The sequence below is a fragment of the Alosa sapidissima genome, chromosome 9 (assembly GCF_018492685.1).
Source record: "Alosa sapidissima isolate fAloSap1 chromosome 9, fAloSap1.pri, whole genome shotgun sequence".
In the NCBI taxonomy this organism is placed as follows: Eukaryota; Metazoa; Chordata; class Actinopteri; order Clupeiformes; family Clupeidae; genus Alosa; species Alosa sapidissima.
The window spans coordinates 5186852-5214239 of record NC_055965.1 but is presented as its reverse complement, the minus strand read 5'-3'; the positions used below and the strand labels follow the sequence as shown (position 1 = coordinate 5214239).

Below are 27388 nucleotides of genomic sequence, written 5' to 3'. Positions count from 1 at the left end.
TATTTGTGTACAACTTTGAACTTTACTACAGGCATATTTGGTCCAACTAATCATCATCTATTGGCATCTTCTACTGCTCTCCTGAAAGCTAGCCTACTCAGCAACAGGTAGAGACACAGCTTGTGTTTGCACTCAGTCCTGTGTTATGTCATAGTCTTGCTCAATAAAAGTTCTCCTCCTGCACAGTCACCCATCTCAGCAGAGGACCGTGCCAAATATCTCCGCCCGCGCACCTTTCACCACCCTGCCGCATGGACATGCCTGTGTGCTGAGAAAAATATGAAATGATTCTTCATTATTAGGGCTTCTGGAACAAACTGGACAAGCCATGGCAAGAGCAGTGTCTGCGTTTATCATTTAGCACACAGCCTTGTCTTTTGGGAAGTGCCATTGTTGGGACGTTCACGTGTGCTTCTGCTCATCAGCATGACCCTGGATCTCTGTCAGAACTCGACTCCTCACAGAGGAAATGGAAGAATTCAGAGAGATGTGCTGTGTGTATTAGAGAGAGAGAGATATTAGAGAGATCGCCGCGCCACACTCCAGCGGAGAGGAAATGGTGAGGCTCTGAGAGGAAATGTTCCAGGCGGTGCTGGAGGTCCGGCGAGGAAAACAGACGCGTTGGCACCTTTCCGCTCGTGGGCCGCCGGGCTCTGCCGCGCCGCAGAGGATGGGTGGACCGGCGAGATCAGCCCTGTCTGAACCTGATGAGTTTGGTGTTTGTGCTGAAACAGAGAAGACAACCTAGAACCCCCCAACCCCCCCTCTCTCTCCCCATCACCCCTTCCTACCTCTCATTCCTCCTGCCTGATCTTCCACTAGTGTCCACATGTTTCCTATTAAACTCATATATGAATGGATCTCGCCGTCCAGTCATTCAGGATTGCAAGGACATGAGGGGGGTAGGGGTAGGGGGCGCAATCATGCTGGATTATCCCCCATTTCCACAGTTTAAATCACACAGGCAGGAGACTGTCTGGACTGATTAGATTTATTTTCCCCAGTGACAGCAGATGAGGTGCAACATCAGACAGTGAGGACGCCTCTGAGAGGACGGCTGCTTTCGCTCCCTGCTTTATTAAAGTCATGCAGGGCTGTGCTTAAGGGGCTGTGGAGCTGGACGCACTGATGAGGAGTGGTGGGACGAGTTGGCCAACCGTCAACTGTTACAGGGTTGGATTTCTGTGCGTCCTGTGCAGACGTGGAGGAGGGGGGATCATGGGATTAATCGTTATTCCTGATATTTTGCAGTTTGCACTATCGTTTATGAGCATAGGTCTGTGCTCTGAATGGATAATGCTGAGCGTTGGTGTTGAATGTGTTTTAGTGTGGCTGTGTGAACTTAAACTCTGAGTTCCCCCTGTAACATTGGAGCTGACACCCCAATGTGCTGGTTCTGGTCCCCCGGTGTTGTGGACTTACACTGACCCTGAACAAATTACTCTATAAAACCTCAGGTATTAAAAACCTGGATCTTGTTGGTGGCTTACAATTGATATTATTGTTTCTGTCTTAAGGTTAAAAGCTTTGGGCTGCCAATGGAGATTTTAAATGGATATGTCAGAATAAAAAACTGAGATTGAATTTAACGGATAACCTGGTGTTGTTAATTCAAAGGAAACCACAGTTGCACTTTATGTCAACATAGTCCATTTCAAGAAGCCCATGGCCATACATTTTACAATATGCGAGCCCTCCTCTAAAACTCTGAGGACCTGAAGACCACGATTACATAGAGCTCTAGTTACATACTGTACACTTACATTGTTTTGACTACTGACTAAACTACACCCAACTACTTACATTTTTGCCTGAGTTTTTGATAATACTACACATACAAATGCTATGGAGAGAAAGGAAATAAAGAAGCAAAATCATTTATATGTCAATTTATGAGTTTATTGAAAAAAGGGAGTGATTTCAAAACGTATGAAAATGCATTTCTGGTAACATGTAAAAGTACAGAGGCCGGAAACGATAAACAATAAAAAACACATGTACACAGTATACAGTAAGCTGCCTCACAGAGAAGAACAACATTCTTCACATTGTTTGGGGAGAATAGCACCCAAATGAATATAAAAGTCAACAAATACATGTTTAGTCCATGATGACATTCTGCTTTATTCAATTTTATACACAATTAGTGGAATGTACTGTGTGCTGGAACCTACTTGATGAACAATTCATACATTGTCAAAACCTATAGATCCTGCAAATTCTTCCATTAGTTACAAAAGCCAAATACTCTTTTCCATTATTTAATTTGCCAAAACTACCGTGGCACACAAGGAACAGGCAGAAAGGCACTTAAAATGGCATTTCCATTCTTTTGTCATTTTTAACTGCCAGCTCGATTGGTCAAACCACCTCAGAACGGACCTCAGATTTTCCTGGATACAACCGCGAATAGAAAATGGCAGCCAGGCTAATTGATGCCTCAGGTTGTGTCAATTATTTTCTTGTCTTAAAGTCTGCACTGAAAAAAATGTGAGTTCACATTACATGAACACAGCCTCCTCAACCCTCACCCAAATCCCCCTCTTTATAGGAGCATAAGGGGTGAGGGCTGCACCTTGGGTGCTCTGGCTCTGGCCTGGCCGTCTCCTGAACGCCGGCTCTTTTAATGGGACTTCAGTTTTTACAATGAAGAATAACACAAAAGCCAAAACACACACACACAGCAACTGAGAAGTACAATAGAAACACACATCAGTCAAGTGCTTATTGGAGTGGCTTGATTAGAAGCAGATGTTGAACGTATGTCTTAAACAATATTGTTCCCTGATTTTGCTCGGAGGTATTGTATCCACACATCATATTTTAACTCTGGAATCCAAAGGGAGTGGGAGGAAGGGGGAGGGGGTGGGGGAGCACTGTAGCTGTGCCTTGTGAAATGGCCAGGGCTTCAATGGAATTATCATCTAATTCAACCATAACTACTAGCATGGAACTGTTTGCCCAGAATTCATCCAGCATGTTGGGCCTGCTTTGAGTTTTCAGGTTTTCAGCCCCCTTCTACATATCCATAAAGGATCACTAGCTGAAGTGGATTTACCCCTTGCTAGAGAAATCAGTAAAGCCTGGCAACCGACTTTTGTGTGCCTACACAATTTCTACAGTTTCCATGTAGAAGTCTGGTTTTAAAAAAGAAGGTAGGCCTACAGAGAAAAGCCTGTTTTCCAATTCAGCTAACCTGAACCTTGATGGAAAATAGTATTTTCATACAATATAATATTTTGCCCAAAGTAACTGACAGAAATAGCTTGAAATGTAATAATACTGTGAAACGGAAATGTCTAAAATGCCTTCATAATGTGCTATAATTGTAAAAGTTCTTATTCAGATATAGGAAAAGTGAGTATTGACTGCTCAGGCACTTAAGCGACTCAAGATGAGGACAGGGCAACAAGAACATCAAGACCAGAACCCTACATGTTCTTCTCTGGCAGTGAGGATTGGAGCCTCGTCTTCCAGCTACTACAGCGCTGTAAGTGAACATTCATCTGACAATTTCATATCAACGTCCTATCCTCGCCTCATCACAATCATAGTTTGACAGTCGGTGGGTCTCTTTACATGCCTGTGTAACTTTGTCTTGTAGAAACACTGAAGCATGGGGCGAAAGTTAGGGAGAGGGAAGTCCATTTCATTCTGCACGTGCCTTAGGCCCAGCGCTTTTAGGACAAACCCTGCTAAACCTTAAATTGTTTATTAAGTAGCAAACAGAAGCCAGTTGGCTTGTAGGGATTTTGCTGAGGTCAGTTGACTAAATCTACACGATATCATAGGTTATTTTCTATTTTAACAGTAATCTAGCCCGCTTTAGGGGCCATAACACGTTCGGGGATACGACACGACGAAATCAGGGTTGTCCTCCCCTTTTCTGCGCACACACGCAGCGGAAACAACTGGTGCCGAAGTACAACTTCCTCGCCGCCAACTCCCTCTCACCATCAATCTTGAGCAGCTTAAGCCTATAGGTAATTTCACATCGCCCTCAATACTCGACATGAGTCAACATCGTCTTCTTAATTGTACTGCGATTTACATTATTTTTAATGCATTATATCTCTTTAGCACGCACGCATCAACTCATTCGCTCGCTGACTCACTCACTCACTCACATTCATACTTCTCTTAAAACATACAAAACGCCCACATTCACTCAGATTATTACATCAGTATTTAAACATGTGTGATTACTCTCCATTGCTAATATACACGAAGAGAGAGGTGACTTGCTTGCAGAGTGAATCTGGCGAGGGTGAAGTGCTGTTTGTGCAAGCGATCCAGAGAGAAGGAGAGGAGTGCGTGTATTCCATTTTCTTTAGTCCTGTGGCAGACGCTTTAATTTGAACGTTTCCTCGACTTCTTGATCCTAAAACAGAACAAATGGGGAGATATGAGTAGGTGAAACAATAAATGCAATATGGGCAATATAATGTTGAAGCAAATAGCCCTGTAAAACTGTTATACATCATTTTACTACCAGAAAGTCAACGAGAATAAAATAGATTCAATTTGCTCTTATGGAGCATTCGTTCTGGGCAATGCTCTCAAGCCAGAAAGCGTTGGAATTATGCTTAATAATTTTTATGTTAATATAATATGCTTTAAAAGCGCATGTTATTAACTTTCTATTGTGCACATATGCAAAATCCTATTGTTGCCTAATCACTCATCTTTGTGCAGTGCTAAAGTCTCCCGCGTGCTTACTGTGGACACGCAGCACCACATGGGTGGTGAAATGTCAGGGGAGCGCCTTGTTTATTTCCAGATAGTTTTAGTCTGGAGTGCCTGTTTTTCACCACATCATCGTGGCAGTAGACACATGGCTGACGTAAAGATAATGATGACCAGACGCAACATGAATTTTTACAAGCAGTGTTTACACTTTAACGGCCCCCACTTATTTAAGCTGCTTACCCAGGCACTCAAAACCGACGTGTTTATGACTTACAGTCTGCAGTCCAGTAAAGAAGCGCCCGGGATGCATGCTGTTTTACTACTACTTAAGACCAATCTAAATAATTTTATAAATCTAGGCTCTTAACAGTAACGAATTCCACAGAATCAAATTCCCCGAAATGACCTCGTTTCAACCCACGCTCACGTCGATTTTCTCCTGTTCTCTGCTTTCTGAAACAGTTGGAGAGCTTTGAACAATACATTCTAATCAATCCATACCACAAATGAAGTCATCTATTGAAAATCTAACTTCAGTCGCACTGTAGCAGTCAAAATCCCTGTCTGATCCATCACGCTGCGATTCAGACCAGGTGATTATCATGCTTAAGCTAAATTGTTCGCCTAAGTGCGAAACACGATTGGGAGCCGTATTTCTCTGTCACGGCAGCTTTATGGAATCCAGCGCGCGGTGTTTGCTGTAGTCCAACAGCTGTTTATATAAGCGAACACCGCTGCACCGTGTCCACTCCAGTCCCTACTGAATAAGCTAGGAATGAACTGTACTCCACGATGGAAAACAGAACGGCCGTTTTAATTAAAGAAAACAAACTGAATAATATAAACTATGGCATTCTCAGAGTTACAGTAGGCTATATGTTGCACATGTGATGGAAGAGATAAACGGATATTGATTTGACTCGGTTCCAGCGTGACTCAAATACTTTTTAGAAAAAAAAACATTTCTTTAAGGAGAAGGGCTTCTTTTTTTTGCTTTGTAAGTAGAGAAACAAGGAACTTGAAAATACCAAGGCACATTCTTAAAGCCTGTTTTAATGTGTCAAAGAGTAGCCAATGATCTGTCTTGTAAGTGATATTGTACTTCACTCCTGTCAGACCACAAACTTGAGATTTTTTTTTTTAATTATAAAAAAATCTCTGAATTATTCACATGAAAACAGGAGTGTATCTCATTCCTTGTTTCTCTGTTACCTTTGTCTTTTCTTACTTGTCCAAATGGGAAGGACTTTTCTCCTTACTTGTTAATGGCATTCCTCAGATACTGCTGGAGCCATTTGGTCTTGGGGTTTATGCAGACCTCCCGGTCGCTGTTCTTGAGCTTGGCACTGAGGAGGAAGAAGAGAAGTGAGTGATTGAGTAAATGAGTGAGTGAGTAAAAGACAGAAAGAGAGAGAGAGAACATTCATCTCATTCTTTGAAAAACGAGAGAGCATTTTTCCATATCACACGCCATCACTGCAACGTGATCTTATCAGATCATGTGCGTGGTTTCAGCATGGTGTTCATTTCATGTCGCGTTGCATTATGTCCACACTGTATCAAAAAGCTGGCATTTCCTAAGCTTTTTTAATTAGGTTATATTAAGAAAGCTCAGTTTCAGGGAAATCCATGTGAACTGTATCACATTCCCCTTACATACTTTCATAAATTCAATCATGTCTGTTACTGTAGAAAAACATTGATAAAGAAGTACATTCATAGCTCTGCATTTAAACTATATTGACTGCATTAAGACCTGTCGTGTGTAAGACAGGTCTTAATGCAGTCAGTATTGTACAGTATGACCTCTTTGGTCTGTGTTATATGTGTTTTGGGATGTTGGATTATTGTTTTTTCTGGTTGCCGTGTGCAAAGAAGGAATGTTTCTCTCTAAATTGACCGCACTGTTCTTGGAGCATAACCCCTCATCAGAGCTTGGCCTGAGGACCAGAATTGCCTGGCAGCCACCTCCCAACCTGCTAGTCATCAGTACCGGGCCAACCCACAGGCCTCCAGCGCTGCCCTGTGCTTCTTCTCCACAATTGGACACCGAGCGGGCGATACTCTGCGCACAAGGGAGTTGCAGGGGGCCTGGCGGCCACCCCAGGCGTGTAAAATGAAACACATCCATTTCTCTCCAGAGGCAAATGACAAGCTCCCCTCTCCTCCCTCTCTCGTTTGGACCGGAGCCTTCTGTCGACCAAATGGTCCTGAGATGAAAGGCACAGGCCAGGAGAGCAATCAGCTCCTTATCCAGCCAAATCAGCCCATAAAGCTCTAAGTCAAATAAAACGCGTAAGAGGATCTTTTGTTTGCGCGTGGGTTTTTTCTCTGCTTATTTTCTTTGTTGGGTAGCAGGGGATGCTCTTTATTTTTCCAGCTTATTTGGACTGCTAATCTGGTCAGGGATTTGGAGGGTTTTTTTCCCCTTCCCTGGCTAAGTTAATGTTTTGTTTTTGATGTGTTCACAAGTCGACCCATCCACCCCTCCACCCCTCCGTCCTCCCCTCCTCCATCTCCTGTTGTATCTGTCTCATCCAAACACCAGTCTAATTGACTTGGCTTGGACTGGTGCTGCTGGCCTGGGTGAGAGCCAGCAGGTAGTAATTACTTCACGGGTAAATGCCAACGGCAAACGGAGGGGAGCGAGCTCTCCACAGGAAAGGAGTCAGTTTGTTTGGGTGGCGGAGGTGACGGACTCAGGGGTGAGAATGGGGGGTGGGAGGGGTGAAGAGCCCTGGGCAGAGGTGGACGATGGTGGAGGGGTTGCATCATTGTCGGCTATGTTTAATCTGACCCGAGGAGAGGTATCACAGTCGGAGTGAGAGATGCGTGCCGGGGATTTAGGACTCCCACTGTTCCTGGAGGGCTTCTCTCTCTCTCGCCCTCTCTTTCAAAGGGCAGGCCGAATTTGGCCCCGTCTTGCCAACTTGGCTGCAAGCTGACCTTGTGTCTTGGCGTAACCTGCGGCGGCCTGGGTTTTTAATTGGCTTCTTGACCCCTCTGACCCCCTCTCTCTGACTTTCACAGCTCTGTTTGGGAACCCCACACAAATGGGCCATCTAATGCCTTCCAGACGGCCAGGGCCCGGCCAGATGGGCTCAGATAAGATGAAGGGAAGCAGAAGCGATGCCAGAAACACACAGGTAATCGCTCTGACCTCTGACCAATTAGAGTTTCCTCCAGAAAACAAAACCCCTCAAATTCTCTCTTTCTTGCTCTCCTTCTCTCTATTCTTGCCTTTTTTCCTTCTCTCTCTCTCTCCATCTCTCTCTCTCACACACACGCTCCCTCTCTCTCTCTCTCTCTCTCCATCTCTCTCTCACACACACACGCTCCCTCTCTCTCTCTCTCTCTCTCTCTCCATCTCTCTCTCACACACACACACACTCTCTCTCTCTCTCTCACACACACACACTCTCTCTCTCATTTCTTCCTCTCCCGATCAGCTCATGTTTGTTTTACATCAGTTTCCATTGTGCTTGTTTGCAGTCCATCACATCCATCTGCGCAGCCAAAAGCACCTCAGACCCACGTGATGGCTCTCCTCAGCCCTTATCTGACCAATCACCTCCCTCCAACCCAGCAAACAGGTACAATGCCTCCTGCACCACCGCCCTCCAGGCACATGCACAATCTCACCCAGTATCACATGCCCTCTGGGATGATTACACTGCCATCTCAACATCCATCCCCATTACGTAGAGATCTAATCCTAACTCAATGAGGTGTGACTGTGTATGTGTGTGTGTGTGTGTGTGTGTGTGTGTGTGTGTAAGGGGTGGGGTGTGTGAGTATGGATGTGGATATGGGTGTCAGCTCACTCACATGACTTGGAAGGGGCAGTTGGGCGTGTGGAGGAACTTGATCTCGCGGATGCTGCTCTTGGGCACGGTGTTGAGCGTGGAACGGCACCAACAGCGCTCCACCAGGCTGATGGGCTTGGCTGAGGGAGAGAATAGAGAGAGAGAGAGATGGAGAGATGAGAGATACAGAGAGATAGAGAGAGAGAAGAAATAAAGAGATGAGATAGAAGTATTGGAGGGAAGGGAGGGAAAAGAAAGAGTGAGAAAAAAGTGAGTTGGGGAAGAGGAGGGAAGAATAACATTAGATTTGAATCAACGGTTATCTGTCGCACTCTATACAGCACAATATGCATTATCAGCTCCATAATATATTTTATACATTATTTAGCAATAAAGAAAATATCACAACTGAAATATTTTGCTCAGTTCAGGAGATAGAGCTTGTCTGTGGTGAGAGAATTGACTGGGAATTAGTTAATTTAGTTGCGTTTCTCACTAAAAGCTGAGAGATAATTAAAAAGAGATTAGCTTGACACTTTGGTCAGTTTTCCCCCCTTGCGTGGTGCTTACACGGCCCTTTTCACCCTCGATGTGCTGAAAGCAACCTTTCTTTCCTGAAGGACACTCTAAAAGTAAGCCGCATCAGGCTTTTCCTATCTCTCTCCCTTCCTCCGTAAGAGTATCCTCCAGAGCGGTCAGCTCAGATGGACCGACGCTTGGCATGAAGCAGCTAAAGGACATTCTTTTGTTAGAAAGCCGACGTTGTCCCGGCACCACCGCTGACACCTTCATTTAACATAAAGCGCTCGGCGGTCAGTCAGTGATGAACCACATTCGCCCAATTTGTTTTCCATTTAACATTCGTCTTTTGTTTAACATGATACCTACACGCAAAAGATGGCCACAAATCCTGTGTGAATGGTCCAATTCAACAGTGTGGGTTTCAGCGGCACCAAAAAAAACACCTTTAATTGCCCTTCTAAATCCAAACCGTCTCCTGCCTCCAAATAGATAATCCCATCCACAGCCAGTTAGAGGACTGTTTCTAATTTTTTTTCCAAGTGCTTAAGGAAGTGCACGTCTTGGGGCACATCCAAACCAACTCTTCTATCACATAATCTGGCCCATTAACATGTAAAAGCCCAGATGATCGGAGGTCCAGCAGTGGAGGCTGCCAAAAGTGAGCATCGCGCCTTCCTTTGTTTATCCCCACCCAATTAGAAGCTAATTGAAAGAAAGTGAGCGCAGAGAGGTAAATGGCCACACATTAAAGGGACAATGGGGGCCACTTGGCGACTGAAACAACACAAGCTTTCGCATAACACAACAAACTCTTTTGGCTCCCTGCGACACCTCCCGTAGGCTCAGGGTTTAAGACTCAGGAGTTTTGTTTCACCAAATGTCAAACTGTGAAACATGTGGAGGCACGTCCAGTTAATTCTTAAAACAACAAAATTAAATTACACTTGTTTCAAGAAAGACAGAAGAAGATAACAAATTAATATAATAATAATTACATGAATACTTCAGATATAATGGGGAAAAAACCTACTCAAGTGATAAACTGAATTCAAATCTATCATCTGTAACTATGGACTGTCACTATCATCCAACTGCCTCTACAGAGACTACATGTGTGTATAGGAGGTACCATCACAGACCTGTAGATTAAAACCACAGCCATTTCAAAAGTCACATCAATCCCAAAATACCTAATTATATAAAATCTAAATTTCAAACAGAAATATGCCAAACGGCTTCACGAGTTGCCACTAACGCTCAGCATTGGCATTCTCATCTGCAGCTGCACTGGAGAACAGCCATAACCTTTTACAGTTGTGACTAAATTTACAAAGAGAGCATAACCTGTTACCTCATACTTCCCTCTGCTTTCAGAACGCACCGGAAAAAAACAGAGATTATTTCCTCTTAAATCCAATGTCACAGAGCAGAGAGAGAGAGAGAGATAGCAGCGACATCCGCGGGAATGCACCATCCCTGAGTCCCCAGCCACCCCACATCAAAAGGCTTTAAAACTCCCGGGAGAGGCAGACTTACCGGCAGAGCTGGGTAAGTGCAGAGCCACCGTCAGAAGCGCGAGCACTGCCAGAATTTTGACATCCATGATGAGTAAATCTGTCTGTGTGTGTGTGTGTGTCTGCGTAGGCTCCTGTGTTTGTGTAGCGGTGGTGTGTGTAGCGTGGGTAGATTCCAGGGCACACTGAGGCACGGTGGACCTCTGCAGAGTGTTAAATGCGAGGAGAGCTGGCGGGGAGCGACTCCCACTTTCTCAGGAAAGGAGGGGAGGAGGAACGGGGAGGAGGGGAGGGAGGGAGGGAGGGGAGGACCCAGCAACCAGAATGCAGCTTGTCTTTCTCACTTTCTCTCTCCCTCTCTATCTCTCTTGTCACTAACCAGTCTCCTTCTCTTTCTCTCTTTCTCTCTGTCTCTTTCTCTCCCTCTCTTGCTCTTTCAGTCTGTCTCTGTTGCACTCTATATTTCCCTCTCTGTCTCTGTCACTCTGTTTTTCTTCCTAAACTTCATCTCTCCTCTCCTGTTCTCAATGCAATGACTCCCTTCACTCCCTCTTGTTCATGCTCTCCTTTCTCGCTCTTTCTCTCTTTCTCTCTCTCTCTCTCTCTCTCTCACTCTTGTTTGACTTCACTCCATCCCTCAGCTGTGTCCCTCTCCCTCTCTGTGAAACTTCATCTGTTCTTCCTCGTCTGTTCTCCATCTCTCCTGCTCTCTGTCCCCCCTTCTCTTCTCCCCTCTCTTGTCTTGTTCTCCGCTGCCCCACCAGCACTCCCGCTGTTCAGCTCCATACTGTTGTGCTCCAGCCAAACGACTTGTTATTGTTTATCCGCTCTGTTGTGCTCTGTTGACTTTCAATTATCTGCCACTGCTTTCTATCTTCCTGTCCCCCCCGTCTCTTTTTTTCTCTTTCTCCCCCGAGTCTCCCTCTCTTTCTCCCCCTCTCGACGCGGAGCAGATGTACACGTCTTTTCTTTTCCACCGAGCCTTCTATTCCCTCCATCCCCCGTGGCCTTTTCCTCCATCTCTGCGTGTTCTGATCTAATTGCCCCTTCGCTGCACAAAAGCTTCAGATTCCTCCTGTCACGTATCTAATTCACAGACCACATTCCCTGCAGAGTTTGCTGGCAAGGAGGAAAACTTCAAAATTGTACGGCTGATAAACTCAAGACCAACGTCACCTCATCTCGTTCCTGTTAGCGATATGTGTCTATATGTCGCGGTAATGAAATAAGCAGCATATTAAACAGGTGAGGGAATTGGGCCAACCTACAGGGAGACGATCTTTGTTCTCTTCTATGCGTTTTCCCAAACAATTAGCAGTCCTCTTTGACACCAGAACTTTCCGTGAGCACGTCCAATTTAATTTGGCACCGCGATGGGACTGGTTAGGAGGAACCTTTCCGAGACATTTAACAGAACACAGATGTTTGATTTCGAGATTTATGTTTGTTTTTCTCTCTCCAAGAACCAAACAGAGAAATGAAATAGAGAGAGACGGGAACAGAGAACAGAGAACAGAGAGAGATAAAGGGGAACATACTCAGAAGTTAAAGAAACCGGCAGTCAGAAGAGAATAAGGAGGGAAGTCAAATGGAAAGATACTGGCAGGCAGACAGACAGAAGGAGAGTGGGAAAGGGAGATATTCTTACAAAGGCACAAGGAGAGAAAGAATGCAAAAACACATTTAGAAAGAGACCAACACAGTATGAGACGGACAGACAGACAGGCAGACAGACAGACAGACAGGCAGACAGACAGACAGGCAGACAGACAGACAGGCAGACAGGCAGACAGACAGAGGTGTCTATAAAGCAGCGGTGAGCTGCCCCACTGCTGGTGCATTCAGTCCTTTGGGGGGCCTGGGCGCTGTCTGTGTTTACCGAGCGCTGTGCTGTGCCGTGCCGCACCTCTGGCTGGGCGCGCTGGAGGAACACAGAACTCTTTAGCAGCCCATAAAGCTCCACGGGCCTGAGCACCAGCCAAATCACCACCAGCAGGCCAATTTAGCTTTAGAGGTGTTACAACTTACGAGAGCCGGGGATAAAAGTTACATCACTAGAGAAAAGGCTGTTGGGGATTTTACTGATGTTTTTTTTTTTATGTTGGGACCAACTGCTATTGCTGATCCAAAGGTGGAGAGAAAGTAAATGTCTTGTGTGTTTACTACTTTGCATGAGGATTTTACGTATTTGTTTTTTATTTTGGGTTTGTAGCTCACTAGGATACAGCATTACCCAAGCTCTCTGAATTTGATGAAACTTTTAGGAGGGACTGGATTCAATTTAAAAAGTATATTTCGTTCTCAAATTTTTTGCCCCCCTCCATGTTTTGGTCAACATGTTTGGTGTCATTCTGTGGTCTGGAAAAGGACTTAACATTGCCAGGTCAGACATGAGGGTCCGTGTAGTAAATCTGGCTGAGGTCCTCCTCCCCAGACCCCACTCCTCCAGGGCTAGTTAGGAGGAGGAGAGGTGAGGGGTGAGGGGCCAACGGCTGATGGAGTGGGCCTGCTGCTGAAAGTCCCTTTCTGCGGTACTCTTGACCTGGGTGACAACGCTGCCACTCGTATCCCCCTATATTGCTGCAGGGCAGCGTTTCATGTCACGGTATTAGGTTTCAGCCAGACCCCGCTGCACGTCTTTGTTCTCAAATGGACAAGTCGCTGAACTCAGCTATGTGGGTGAGCTTAATTGGCTCTTTTATCCTTTATGGTTTTCCGCAACCCACACAAAACACATTTCCTGACATTATGCAGGATTTTTGTCAAAATTGTAAAAGAAAATAAACAGAATAAAAACATAATGCCTTGGAACCACAGACAAGTGAAGACACTGGTGAACCACAGACAAGTGAAAACACTGAAACAATGTAACATTTGAAATGAGCTGTGCCACATCGAAATCATTGAATAATCAGCACCCATTATCACGTTCAGTTCAATAAAGATAAATTCAATACACTGAAAATCAACAGATCGAAACAAATCATTTTTTTCACCCACTTAAATCTATTATTTTATTAGTAGTACATATGATCAAATTTATAGCACATTTTTCTTGGTTTTATCCACCAGAATTGCAGCTGGATTTGATAGCATAACAGTTAGAATGTGATCATAAACAGACGAGGCAAAGAACAATCCCCTGGTACTAGACGTTGTTTTGGCTAAGTAAACAAAGCAAACAAAAATGAAAAGTGTGTTAAGCACCCCTCCTGTGAGGGTCAGACCAGAGGTTCTCGTCGTCGCCATCGCGCAGGCAACGATTTCTCCAGCCGGTCACTGGGGAAGGGACCCCTGCGTGGCCTTATCCACTGCTGTCCTATCCGTCAGCCCTGACCTCATCAGGTACCTTAGGACTGGTTTCCTACTTACTACACAACACTACAACACAGGAAACAACCAGACCTGCTAGTGTTAAGACTTTGAAGAATTTATGTCAGTACTGTTGATTTTATTTAAATAAACATATCATACTTGACCTTTTTAAATATATATATATTTATATATATATATATATATGTATATATGGAAAAATCTTCATCCACAATATACCCATCTATGGTCTGTGTGAACATCTTGTATTGCCTGAGCTTAGCAGGGAATGGTTATTTATCCTAATACGTTTTGCATTGGAGTTAATGTGAATAGCTCACTATTTGTTTAAACTGGAATTTTCTTAAATAGTCTGTTTCCGTGAGTAAAGTCTGCGGTCATTTCCATACATTTAAGTGGAAAATCATTGTGTACCTTTTCTTTCATCCTGTGGAAAATAATTCCTATTTCTCTTTTCCTCTTTTCCTGAGGTGATGACAGACTGGTTATTTTACCATGCCCACAACCAACCGACAGAAGCCAAGTTATTTATCCAGTGTCATAATTAACATTAAATACAAATACATCACATTGATTGGCCCACTCAGCGGCCAGCCATTAGCACGGCAATAAAATCACAAACGGACTTGGAACAATAAACATCTCCAAGTGGGCAGCAGTTTGAAGTGGAAATGGGCACCCATCACCATGGGCACCATAGTCCAATTACCGACCTCATCCATATGCATATCTAACAAGCAGGTGTGCCATAGCACTCTTACCTAGCCATACAAACTACTCCACAGCATGATCCCAAAGCCCCAATAGCTCCCAAGCATTTGTCTCTGCTTTTAAAGCACTCTTTTTTTACCGTAACCCAGGTCTCTGGTTGATTGTGTTAACTCTGTGCCTTTGTTTCTGTGGGACTGGGCCAGACAGTCGTATTGTGTGGCCGACGGCGAGGGCATTTCCAGAGATGAAAGGCCTCCCTCTGCTGGTCCCTGGTGCGTCTGAGCAAATAAAAGAGTACAATCGCTGGACAGGCCAGCGCTGTGTAATGCAGCAAAACAAACACGGAGCCCACTCCTGCTTTTAGGAGCAACCTGCCGAGAGATGTTGTGACTCGAGGCTGACACAGCTACTCGCGCCGAGCCCAGGAAATCAAATAAACACGCAACCACATGTCACTACTCCTTTTCCATGGGGAGAAGACTGAGGGAGGGGGAAAAATCAAGTTTTATTTGTTTATCTGCATTAAGTGCTCAGGAAGATATTAGTTTGTCTAAATATGGATATGGAAGGGAAGGTCCTGAGTTAAATCAACACCACAGCACAGGATGCAGGAGATGATGTCTTAGGAGAGTGTCTCAAACTCTCGGCCCTCTTCATCAAAGGAGCTCGGGCAGTTTGAGTCACCTCAGTGCCTTCAACTTATTTTTATTGGTGTGAAGGTTATCAGTTTAACACAAGGGCCCTCTCAGATCCTGAACGGGGGTAAAAGAGACCCCCTGTGGATTAATGCAAGCCCCACTGTTGATATGCCCCGCCTCATTGTAACCAGTGGAATTCAGGGACCCTGAAGTCTTAACTCTTTATTTTGCTCCTCATTCAAGCTCTCAGTCAAACACTGTGAAGCCCCATATGTCTGATTATCATGAAGCCGTCACCCATGTGGGTTTTAAGGTGGTCTTAAGGGTCAGATTTAGGTCCTAATAAACTCTCTGTTGACTCTCCTACACATACGTGCGGATCTAAATTCCTGGCTTTTCACACTAAGCCCATACTAAAGTGCATTATCTGGCAGTTTAGGCTGTAGATTTGCCATTCTCGGCCAGTCCTCAGCCTGTGTGAGTGAAAGGCGTCCTCAGCGCCGACCAAATCAAGTTTACTCTCCCGCATTGTGTCCGGCACCCTGGCAGATCCCCAAGAAACAGTCAATGGTCGCCTCGTCAAACAAAGGCCAATATAGGCACTGCCTTTTTCCCTGAGACGTGGCCAACAACTATATTCAGCCCTCCTCGAATGCAGCTGGCTGTTTGTGGAGAGCATAGTTTGTGTGGAGGGTTGTCACCATGGTCCCCCCTGGTCCTTGGTGGTTGTGTAGAGAGGTGGTCGGTGGGAGTTTGTGTATGGTTGAGGATGGGGGGGGGGGGCCCACTACGCGGGCCTCTTGGATGGGGGATATTCTCTCGCACGAGCCCCAGTGTACCAGGCCCAGGGTCAGGAGTGTATGGGTGTGGGAGGCTGTTTGGGTGAAATGGGGCGCACGGAGGGCACCTCTGATGGCATGCCAGGCGAAGGCCTCCTAGACCGGGCACGTTTGTCTTCCCCCCCGAGGGCAATCGCGAGGGTTTTACCCCCTCGGCGAGGGGAACCGGATGGGGCCTAGCGCAGTGGAGGAGGCCTGACCCCCATGTGTGGGAGGAGGAGGAGCACGCGGAGCAGAGCAGAGCAGGGTGGAGGAGGTGAGCGGAGGTCGAGATTCATCTGGGTGATTGACACAGAATAATGATGGTGTGGGGGGGGGGGGGGGGGGGGGCTGGCTGAGACGTCGTCCATGACATCACTGCTAGCCTCCTCTCTGGCGCCCAAAAACAACACATCCCAGAACTTGCTCTGCACTTTCTTACCCAGCCCCCTTGGTAAGGGGAGTTGAGATGTTTTTCATTTAAATTGACAGGTTTGATTATGCTGTAATGATTCTATCGGAGAGAGCTTTACGAGCCAAGAGTGTGACCTGGAAAATTCAATCTAAATAATTGAGGTTTCTCACTTTAGACGTCCTTGGTGACAGATTCATCCAAAACAAACATTAGGGACAGAGTTTATGATATGAGAGTTTATAACCATCAGGCAAACACCTGCAATCCCTCTAATATAAAGGAAATGTCCTTGTACAGCATGTGCCTGCGAGAGTTTTGGGGCCAAGCAAATGTTTGATATGCGAAAAAGTTTTGGGGGAAAGAGTAAGCTCGTGGGCTTTGCACTGGAATATCTGCATTGTGGTAATGAAGCTGAAATAGCCTCCCCTTTCATTTCTCGAGAAACAATCTATCCTTGCGGCTCCTGTCCCTTGGGTCTGTGGGACGAGGCGGTGCCGCTCTGTGTCAAAGATGAGAGGGGTACCATGTCCTGATTTCAGGGGGTCGCGACCTCTCCTGAGAGGACATACAAGCACCCCCTCCCCCCCTCACCTCCCCAGCTACTCACCAAAACCAGACTTCGCTGACCTCCGTCATTGATGACTTCCTCCCTCCCTCTTTCCATTTTTCCTTTTCTCTTTTCATCTATTTTTCTCTCTCCCTCCCTCCCTCTTTCCCCCCTTTCCATTCTCCTTCCATCCTTTTCCCCTCATAGTGAGGCAGTAAAGGCTTTTATCAAAGCTATGGTGGTCCTGCTCCCCCCCCCACACCCCTTGCCCTCCTTCACTAAAAGAATGAGGCATTGCACAAGAGGCAGCAGCACATTGAGCATTAAAAAGCACACTGAGGCGATATGATCTCAGGGAACCGTAGCCGCGTCTGTGTGCCAGCAGCCTCAAATTGGAAACAGACGACGGCAACTCATCAGCGAGCCGGACGACTAATGGCAGCGCTTTTGAGCCTCTCCACTCTCACCGTCCGCTCCGAGCTGATAAAACCCTCGTGGACGTGCTCTGGCTTTGGCCCCTTCACCTGCATGCAAACGTGATAAGTGTTATCTCCGACGTAATAACGTCTCGAGCTGTATTAAAGAGAGATGTAGGAGTGAGAGCAGATTTTCTTTTCTCATAAGTCTGTGTGCCATTCAGTGACCTAATCGTTTGCAGCTCTGAGAACATATGGTGGAAGCGTGCAATAGCCGTTGTTATTAGGAATAGGCTATAGCTGTTAAATATGGTTGTCATTAGGAATAGGCTAAACCTGTTAAATATGGTTGGTTGGGTGGGAGCTTGTCCGTGTTTGGATCCAACTTAGAAACACCTGACCAAGAAGGGGAAGGTGAAAAATAAAGCCTTTAACTGCAGCTTTCATGCGGCGTGGGGGTCACTGCCAAAGCGAGGCGCTATGAAACGGTTCCCGACAATTCTATTTGTATTGGGGTGTTGCTCAACAGGAGTATCGCTTTCTGCACAGCTTGACAACAGTTCTAAAAGCCAGAGCGACGGGTTCGGATATTCAGGGCGAGCTAAGGCTGATGGAAACTGACGTGTGGCACAGCTGTTGATCTGCAGCCATTTTGGCAGTTACGTTTGACCGGGCACCGGTCCAGCAAAACACACACAGTCCAACCGATGGAACCGATCCTCTCGTTCTCGACGGGAGATCTTGAATTCCCAAACAAATGGACACCAGAGAATTTGTGCACGGCGTAATAACTCATAATAATTAAAGATTATACCTGCAGTTTGAGCTCCTGTTCCATAGGTCAACAGTAAAATGGCTCTGGCCCACAGTAAGAGTGCTATTGGCCAGCCGTGGAGATGATTATAGGTAGTGTTTCTCAAATCGCCTCCTTATTCTCCTTCAGTAACTTGTTACAGAATCCTGCAAACAGCCAACCCCTCACATGTAAGGAGGACTAACAAGACCAGAGATTTACTTCCCCTTAATGTCAATTAAAAATGAATCCCAGATGGGTCCGGACAGTAAATCTTTATGATGTGATGAGTTTAGACACATAGAGGTCTATTTAAAACATAGGGAAAAGAATGGACTGCTTGGACATCAACATATCCAATCGCCAGCCGCGACCTGACATCCTTTACGCATACTGAAAATTGTTCGGAACATTTTTGAACACATGAAGTGAGTAATCGTTCTTGTATTACTGGCAGATGTGGACCTGGGAATTCTTTAAAAGAGTAAAGACTGGTTGAAGTCCACAGAGATAATTGTCTCTGATGGCTTAAGCAAGTCTTAAACAGGTAATTATCAGAGAATGGTCGAGATTCCACTCGAGAAAGCTTTTGTGTCTCTCGTCAATGGGATATACTCTCCCTTGGGTCTCTCTCTGACACATACTTTCAGTATCCATTCAGGAGAGTCTGACCTTGTTGTATTGCTTTGAATGTGAAACCTACCACTTGTCTTAACCATTCTCCTTTATACACACACACACACACACACACACACACACACGCACACACTCACACACACACACACTCACACACACAAACACAGACACACACACACACTTTCACACACACACACACACACACACACACACACACACACACACACACACACACACACACACACTCTCACACACACAAACACAGACACACACACACTCTCTCACACACACACACACACACACACACACACACACACTCACACTTACACTTACACACAGATAGATGTGCAGGAACATGGAGAGGGAGAGTGCGAGAGAGAGTGAGAGATCAGGGGTGGCTGACCACAGCGGGGTCTGGCTGGACCCTTTCTTAAGTGGGCAGGGGTCATGCAGCTGTGGCATTGTCCAGTAGCCGAGCAGAGCGCCCCCCTTTTCACACTCGCGCTCCTCTCTCCTCCGCGGCCATGAATAGAGAACCAGATGGCGGACCGGACGCCTGAATGGTGGGCAACAATGGCCAAGCCCAATGGGGAAGAAGGGGGACCCACGAAGACAAGAGAGCCCAGCAAGATGGCTGAGATAATTTAGAAACACTGAATCGCTCGCTCATCTGGCCCATTCCAAAAAAAACCAATCCCACGTCCCATTAGCGCCGCGCCCGCAAAACAAACGCCGTGGCCTTCCGATGGCCCTACCTGTGCGTGCAGATTATTGAAGTCATTACATGCTTTTTTGAAGCCTAAAGGAGGCCCATTTGAAGTCGATTGGAAGCGTGCAGGCGGAAGTCACAGTTGAAGTGCTTCCCATTAGTCCGCAGACTGGGGCACGTTTAGAGGACAGCTGCTCTCCGATCTCCAGGAATGGCTCTCCCCTCGGACCAGTTCACACTGTCGCACAAGAGCTTCAGGCGGCAACTGATTCGCTCCCCGAATTACTCTAAGAGAGCATGTTTCAAGTCCTACTTCGAAAATCCAAAAAAGGCTTTTTCCTTCGGGTCTATAAAACCAATTTTAGAATGTTGGCAGAGAGAAAGCAATTACATGGGAAAGCACGAGGACTGGATGCTCAGAGATTACAAGGTGTGTTAGAGGACAGGAGACAGCATCCATCTTGATTAAGACCCTTCTTTTTATTAATATTTAATCCCAAAACAAAACGGTCTGATTTTAAAGCTTCTCCAAACTCCTACATAAACAATTTTTGGAAGAAGCACAATTTCCCATCAACTAAGAACAAGTTGTAATTCGCCCTAATCGTTCCCCCTTGGGTGCTCGGATAGAACAGGAATGATTAAGTTTGCCGAAAATAGTGGCCATGGCTGACCTCGGCTCTGCCCGTTGGTAGAATGTTTCCATGACACATGTTCTTTTGGCAAAAACATGGCTCATGGGACTTCTAATAAACAACTAAACACATTAAACACACACAACACACAGTTTCTGTCTTTCTTGTACTTTTTGATTTTGCACACAGGTACTCATTTATTAAATAATAAAAAATATAATGGTCTTAGTTTTGTTGAGTAACTTGTCTCCTCTTGTGAGCAAAGCAAGATGAGGACACACAGCTCACATGGAATGAATTTATTGTGTAGTTACTTTTTTTTATTTATTTTTTTTCATCTCTCTCTCTCTCTCTCTCTCTCTCTCTCTCTTTCTCTCTATCTCTTATTAGTTCTTTAGTTATGCTGTACAGTCAAACTCTTCTCATCTGTGTCACACAAAATCCTTTTCTTTTGGAATGCAAGCAGAGAGGCACATCTGAAACATTTTCTTCTCCCCTTTGGCCCCCATCACCATGACACCCATCCAATGCCGACTTCCTGTTTATCACCACGGGAGCGTATATATCTCGCCCATGTTCTCCCATCACTCACAGCGTGGGGAGAGCCCTGACGTCTGGTGGACCCTGCCAGCCTCTTCATCACAGTCGTAGCCTAGTCTCCCCCATCAGAGTGAGCTCCAGACACACTAGCCTTGCAAAGCCAGAAATATCTTGGCGCGAACCGTCGTTAAGCTCATAGATTTCAACATAGGTGTTATCTTAAATTTAGAGGTAGGAGATAATGTGTGCGAGCTCTCGGGAGTTTATCCTGTGTGCCATTCAGACTCTCCCATTGAGCGTTTGATCGGTTGCATTCACTCCGTCGGTGACGGGCGGATCCAGAGATCCAGAGCCAGGGGATGCAGGCAGGGTCCATCCGTCACAGCTGCCCCACCACGGGGCCTTCTGAGAGGGTGCGGGGGAGCTGGGCGAGTGGGAGGGAGCGGGAGACAGACAGGCCGTTTGTTTTCCCATCTCAGATTAAGTCAACAGTGTGAGGGAGGCGTTTGCTCACCTGACAGTGGAGGACACCACCGTGGAGAGAAGGGGGTCAGGGGTCAGGAGGGGTGATGGGCAGTTGTTGGTGGTGGTGGTGGCGGTGGTCTGATGTGGCCCGGATCCCAGCCGGACAGGGACCACCTCTAAGCCAGAGGCAGCAGCTCTGGAGCCTCCTGCCCTCCTCTCTCCTCCAGTCCGCTGCATCCCACACGCACTCTTAATCCACTCTAATGCTCTCTCTAGACAGGGAAGGAGGACGGGGATTAGCAGAAAGGCTACATAAACAAATGAAGAGGCAGCTTATTAAAATGCACACACGCTGATCACCATCATCTCACTATCACTCCCAATCACATGATCTCATTGGAGCTTATCCTGAGCCGACCCCTTGTGAGTCACCCCGGGGACAATAATGTGAATGATATCACAAGAGCTTACACTGTATTTTAGTGAACATGGGTGCAATACCTCAATGGGATTACATCATCTCCACACTACAGATTAGTGTTGTTAATTCATATTTCACACTAATCAGAGGTTAATTGTGGCCACTATAGTCACTCAGTGCTTCTGTTGGGTAATAATGTGTGGATGACAGTCAGTCTTCTTGTTAATATTTGCTTCAACTCCTTTCCCTGTAGTGTGTTTGGCACTGACTGGGCCAATTTATCATCGGCAGCACATTTATATTAAAACACTCCGGGCCATATGTAGAAGGATGAGGGTGCTGGGGTTAGACAAATTGCGATTTGTAACACAGGCTCCTGCGTCCAGGTGCAATTAATCAATGTGTGCTTATATTTATGTTCTGTCCTCGCATTTCCAGACGTTTGATGAATCAGATGCAAGATTCATGTACAGCCATTCCTCATGCACTTAAAGACTACATGGACCTCTGAGATTGGATTGGTTGACAAATGAGGCCCATTATATTTGCATTAAGCAGAGCAGGTTCGTTTCTACGCCACTGCACTTAGTTCAAGGGGTGTAAGGTTTGGAAAGCCATTCCCAAGACCAGATGAAAAAAAAGGATCCTCCCTGTCTCTTTGTGTGCATTGTTGTGCTCTAGCGATGGACTTTTCCAGAAGCTATCTCAGTAGACCTCCTTTTCCTTTGGCTCAGCTGGAGGCCTTAATCTGGAGGCCCCCGAAAAACAGATGAGATGTCGGGGCTGGAGAGCCCCTGGCCGCTGAGACCACCCTGCTTCTCCTTCACAAAGTCCGAGCCGAAGCGGCAAAAACAACGGCAGCTGGCCACGGATGAGCGGGAGCGAGGATCGCTGCACTCTCGTGTCCGGGCAAACAAGAGGCCCGAGGCCTTGTTTATCTTCCCTTCGAGAAACAAACACGTCAGGAGGAGACTGACGAGCCTCGACATCAGGCTGTCAACGCCGCGGCTTTTATTTCGCGGGACTCGGGACCCCTCCGTCTGGCGATCTCAGGAGTCCTGTCGGCTTAGAGGACACTCAGGAAGGAGAGGCTGAGATATTACCTGCCTCAGACTTATTTACACAAGCTGAGCAACCACTTAAGGTGTATGACTAGTCATAAGTAGAATAGATCCAGGGTCAGCAGATGTCAACCCAAACGGCTTATCATTAGTGCTTAATAAAGGAAGAGGTATGCGAGAGCAAACACACCTAATGCCAAACTGTGTCTTCGCTTGTCACTCTAACATAGAACTATTTTAACAATTATATGCTGAAGAAATTGTTAATTATTAGATAGTTTCAAATGGATTGTTCTAAGTAGCATTTAATACCACATGTGCGGTTAAAAGCTACATGTGTTGGTCCACATCTCCCATTTTTAGAAGCAAAAGCTATAGGCTTTATTTTCACTTCTGTGATGTATTTACTATTGTGAATTTACAGTTTATTTTCGCTGCAGTGATTGAGGCATGGATGGCATATGGGTGTATTTGACATTCTTTCTGTATAGATTCATTACTTTAAAGTACATTCATGGACTTGCTGTGTTTGGAAACCTTAGTCACAATCATTCAGCAGCTTTAAATGCCCTCTCTGACAGTTGTTGACATGAAAACATGAAAATTGGCTGGAGCAGGCAAACAAGTCAATGGGTTAAAACATATGTTACTGACATCATACACACACACACACACACACACACAACACACACACAACACAACACACACACAACACACCACACAACACACACACACACGCACAGACACATTAAAGTCCTATGTCACTCCTTAGTCACCCATTCACATATATGTAATGGTTTCCTGTGTGCTCAAACCCAGCAGTGACAGACAGGCCGGCGTGCCGAGGTGACGAATCATTCAGCCCTCGATGGCGTCCAGCCCGCATCACGCCCCTGCTGTTTATTTACCCTGGTGCCTTAACGAGCATCGTGATTCATAGGGCAGCCCTCACTGGTCTTCAGAGACCGGCGCCTGGGGTCGGTGAACACGGGGTGCCAATGTGTGTGTGTGTGTGTGTGTGTGTGTGTGTGTGTGTGTGTGTGTGTGCGTGCGTGCATGTATGTGTGTTTCTCCTCACTCGCAGGCTCATAAACCGCCATGAGGGATTGATGTGGGGGAACGTGAGGGGTGGGGGCCCCTTGGCGGAGGTTGTGTGTGTGTATGTGGGAGAGGGGGGGGGTGTTTTGGGGGGTTTGTTTATGGTTTATGGGTCTGAGTCACAGCACGTTTTCAGTGTCCCCACTCATGATCTGAGTGTTTGGGGTTGTGGTGGTAAGGTTCATGTGCTGGGTAGCGTACACTGTATGGACGAAAAAAGTGTGACCTCAATTCACCAGCAGTGACTTGGTATGAAATGTCTTAACATTTCACTGTCACGCAGTTTTAATCTTCAGCAGAGAGAGAGAGAGAGAGAGAGAGCACGCGAGAGAGAGAGAGCGACATATGCAGAGATGCCAAGGGAGAAAGTGTAACAATTCCATTTCCTCCACACTGGCCGTCTCTCGAAAAGCAAAGCCACAACTATCCGGTGCCCACCGCTCTGATTGGAGCTCTGGGATGCATTAGTCTGGGCTCTGGGTTCTGGGCTCAGTGCGTCACCTCCGCTCTGCAGACAGACAGCCCTCTGGGGGAAGCCCCGTTGTAATCCACTCGGAGGTGAGGGGCCCCCTGTCAGAGACGCACGTGTAATCTGGTGCACTTGTGCAGGACGATGCGGTACGTGCAGGGCGGGTCGTAATGGGCTCTGCAGCGGAGCTGTGGGGGTCACGGAGCGGCTCACATGCAGGTGCACCATTGTGGGAAATCAGTGAGATACGACAGAAGAGCTGGTGCATGGACAGGGTCAGGGCACAGGGAGACGGCATGCATATGCACATGGTTGTGTGTGTGTGTGTGTGTGTGTGTATCTGTGTGTGTGCATGTTTGTATCTTGAGATGTGTATAATAATGTGTGTTATGTGTGCACAATCTTCGAATGCAGAGACAGATAGTTGACACAGACTGAGTTGACCGCTGGAGAGACGTCTTTAGTTGTCTGGGCTGCAGAGTCAATAATAAACAGTTGTGGCCGGCACACAATGGGGTTGAGACCAGCAGTGGAATGGGCCGAGTTTATCTGACAGCCGCTAGTTTTCTACTTGGCAAGAGCCCACCCCACTATCTGTCTGCAATGGATTAGGCGATCTGCGGATTCTCCTTCAGATCCAGATGGCTTGTTTTAGTTTGGGTTGATTCCCTATTCAACATCTCTCAGGGCAGTAATGATAAGATAGTTTACACTTGTCAGTGTGTGGGTAAAGTAGACAATAATTGATTGAATGAGAAAAGGTGGGTGTAATGGTGTGTGTGTGTGTGTGTGTGTGTGTGCGGGAGTGTGTGTGTGTGTGTGTGCTGTGCTGTGCTGTGCAAAGTCTCTTAAAGTGTGTGTTCCTTATCAGACCCATCTATCTGACTGCTATTGGAATATGTCTGTGTGTGAGATTCCATATGGTGTATGAGTACACATATGCTGAAGATGAAGGGCTACACACAGTGTGTTAGAGTCTGTCATGTTCATGTGTGCAGAATTGTGATGGTCAGTTTGTGTGTGTGTGTGTGTGTGTGTGAGAGAGAGAGAGAGTGTTTGGTTGTTTGGAATGTGTGCGTGTGTGTTTGTGTGCGTGTGTGTGAGTGTCTTTGGTTGTATGGAATGTGTGTGTGTAAGTCTCAGAAGCAATTACTCCAGGTAGAAAGTCAGGGCGATTTAAAAAATAAAATTAAAAAATACTACAAAAGTAATACAACTATTTAGCTTAACTACTAAATATAAAAACCAAGCAATATTTACAATGAATGCACATTTAACATAATACAAATACTAAAAACATATCTGCCGACGCAGCATTTCACTGGCCAGCGTCCTCCTTGTGTGTGTGCGTGTGTGTGTGTGTTGTGTTGTGTTCATGTGCACATCTGAGAGTGTTTTTAGGCCTCATCAGGCCTCTATCTATGTGGTGCTGCATGTGTGGAATGCCAGCGGTTCCAGCATCTCGCTGCAGATCCTCCCAAATCCCCGCGGCTGGCCCCATCTAATCTTATCGTGATGGAGGAGCCCTTAACGCCGGCAAGGCCCAGCATGGGGCCTTTCATCCGCCACTCATCAGGGGCTCTAAATAAGGGGTTAGTTTAAAGCTCCGCAACACACTCGGGAGAGTGTGTGGGATGGGGGGTGTTAAAGTGTGTGTGTGTGTGTGTGTGTGTGTGTGTGTGTGTGTGTGGTGTGTGTGTGTGTGTGTGGATTTGTTTGTGTGTGTGTGTGTGCGTGTGTGTGTGCGTGTGTGTGTGTGTGTGTGTGTGTGTGTGTGTTTATGTTGGAGCTTGGTGCTGGAGTGGACGTGTGTGTGTGTGTGTATGTGTGTGTGTGTGTCTGTGTGTGTGTGTGTTGGAGCTTGGTGCTGGAGTGTGTGTGTGTGTGTGTGTATGTGTGTGTATGTGTGTGTACGCTTCTTTTGTGTGTGAGTGCATGAGTGGTTTCACCTATTGAACAGCAGCCCCCTCTCTAATAGACTAGCTTTATCAGCTATTTCCTTGCGATTGACAGATGTCTTTTGTCGGGACGCTCCCGTTTCTTTTTGGAAGAATTTCACATAACCTCTCACAGCAAGACCGCCTCTCCCGAGGGCACAACGTGACAGCCGGATTTAAACAATGAATATTTCATGTTTTGAACTGTTTGCTTTAATCAGTCAAGTAATTAGCTCCACATCTGGAATTAGCATTTCTTCATCCGCACTGATTCATTGGAGCAGCTGTGCTGCGCTAGCATCCAAAATTCAATCCACAGAGGAAGAGGGTATTTGCCCTGGACTGGACCTTGCAATAACTATATTTTTGTGTGTGATTACTTTCCGATCCAACTTTGGAAGCCTTTTTTAGCATTTGATTCATTGTGTCTGGCTGAGGACAACGACTCTCTTGTTTTAGGGACCCCCACCCCCCCCCAAAAAATGCATGTTGTATTACATCGCTAAACTACCCTTTAGAATGTTCTAGGATTGTGGAGCGTATTCACATAGCTAAATCGTAAATTGGAAAAGCAAAGAGACCAATCCAAAGAGACTCCGTCTTCATTGTCTCCCCCCAAAAAAACAACATTTATTTCATTTACAAAAGTCCGGCGAACATCCCGGGGCCATTAAAACCCAATACATTCTCACTGCCACCAGTGTTGAAAGACCACAAACAAATAGACCGGAGCAAACAAATAGAGAGCCCCACCGCTCAATGAGGGGAGTCAATGTGGGGGAGCTCTAAGGCATTTTTAAGAGTCCCGGCACGCCTCTTACTCCATGGGGGGGCCTAGGGGGTCTAACCCCCCCCCCCCTCACGCTCCCATAGAGACCCTGGTTGCCTGCGGAGACCCTCAAACCCCCATTGCGATGGGGTGCCCCCCCCCCCCCCCCCCCCCAGTCCTAACCCAGTTGCCCTGTGTCCCCTGCCTCAGGAACAAGCTGCTTCCCGTCAGCGCCACCTCATGATAACTTCATCAAGCTGCTTTTGTGGACATTCAGACTCGCTCAACACAGGATTTGTTTTCTTGTGTTTTTGGTCAGAAAGAGAAGAGCTGGACCCTCCCCCCCCCCCCCCCCCCCTTCTTTCAGTATGTGGGGGCTTTGGTGGTCAGCCATAAACGCTTCAAAAGACTGATCGTCTGGCCATCACTCAGAGCTTCAGAGAGGA

The 27388-nt window shown here is 46.3% G+C and overlaps 1 protein-coding gene across 2 annotated transcripts; it reads right to left on the bottom strand.

Annotated features, from left to right (window-relative positions):
* Positions 1-1877: 1877 nt before the first annotated feature.
* cxcl12b (chemokine (C-X-C motif) ligand 12b (stromal cell-derived factor 1)) lies at positions 1878-10749 on the bottom strand. 2 transcript variants are annotated; one of them, XM_042103462.1, is made up of 4 exons: positions 10554-10749; positions 8518-8635; positions 5918-6035; positions 1878-4381 (listed from the first exon to the last, which is right to left on the bottom strand). In XM_042103462.1, exons 1-3 carry the CDS (start codon positions 10618-10620, stop codon positions 5945-5947), a joined length of 276 nt encoding a protein of 91 aa, XP_041959396.1. In that variant the 5' UTR covers positions 10621-10749; the 3' UTR covers positions 1878-4381; positions 5918-5944. The 2 variants fall into 2 exon arrangements, with proteins under 2 accessions (XP_041959396.1, XP_041959395.1); XM_042103461.1 differs by having other exon boundaries at positions 5949-6035; positions 10554-10746.
* Between the last annotated feature and the right edge of the window lie 16639 nt (positions 10750-27388).

What these genes read in the sequence shown, in the direction of transcription:
- cxcl12b (XM_042103461.1), bottom strand. Translation starts at nt 10,620, where the DNA reads ATGGATGTCAAAATTCTGGCAGTGCTCGCGCTTCTGACGGTGGCTCTG. An exon ending in AACTGCCCCTTCCAAGTCAT is followed by an intron (nt 6,036 to 8,517) that starts GTGAGTGAGCTG and finishes CTTCCTCCTCAG; the next exon opens with TGCCAAGCTCAAGAACAGCG. An exon ending in CTGAGGAATGCCATTAACAA is followed by an intron (nt 4,382 to 5,948) that starts GTAAGGAGAAAA and finishes GTTCTGTTTTAG; the next exon opens with GATCAAGAAGTCGAGGAAAC.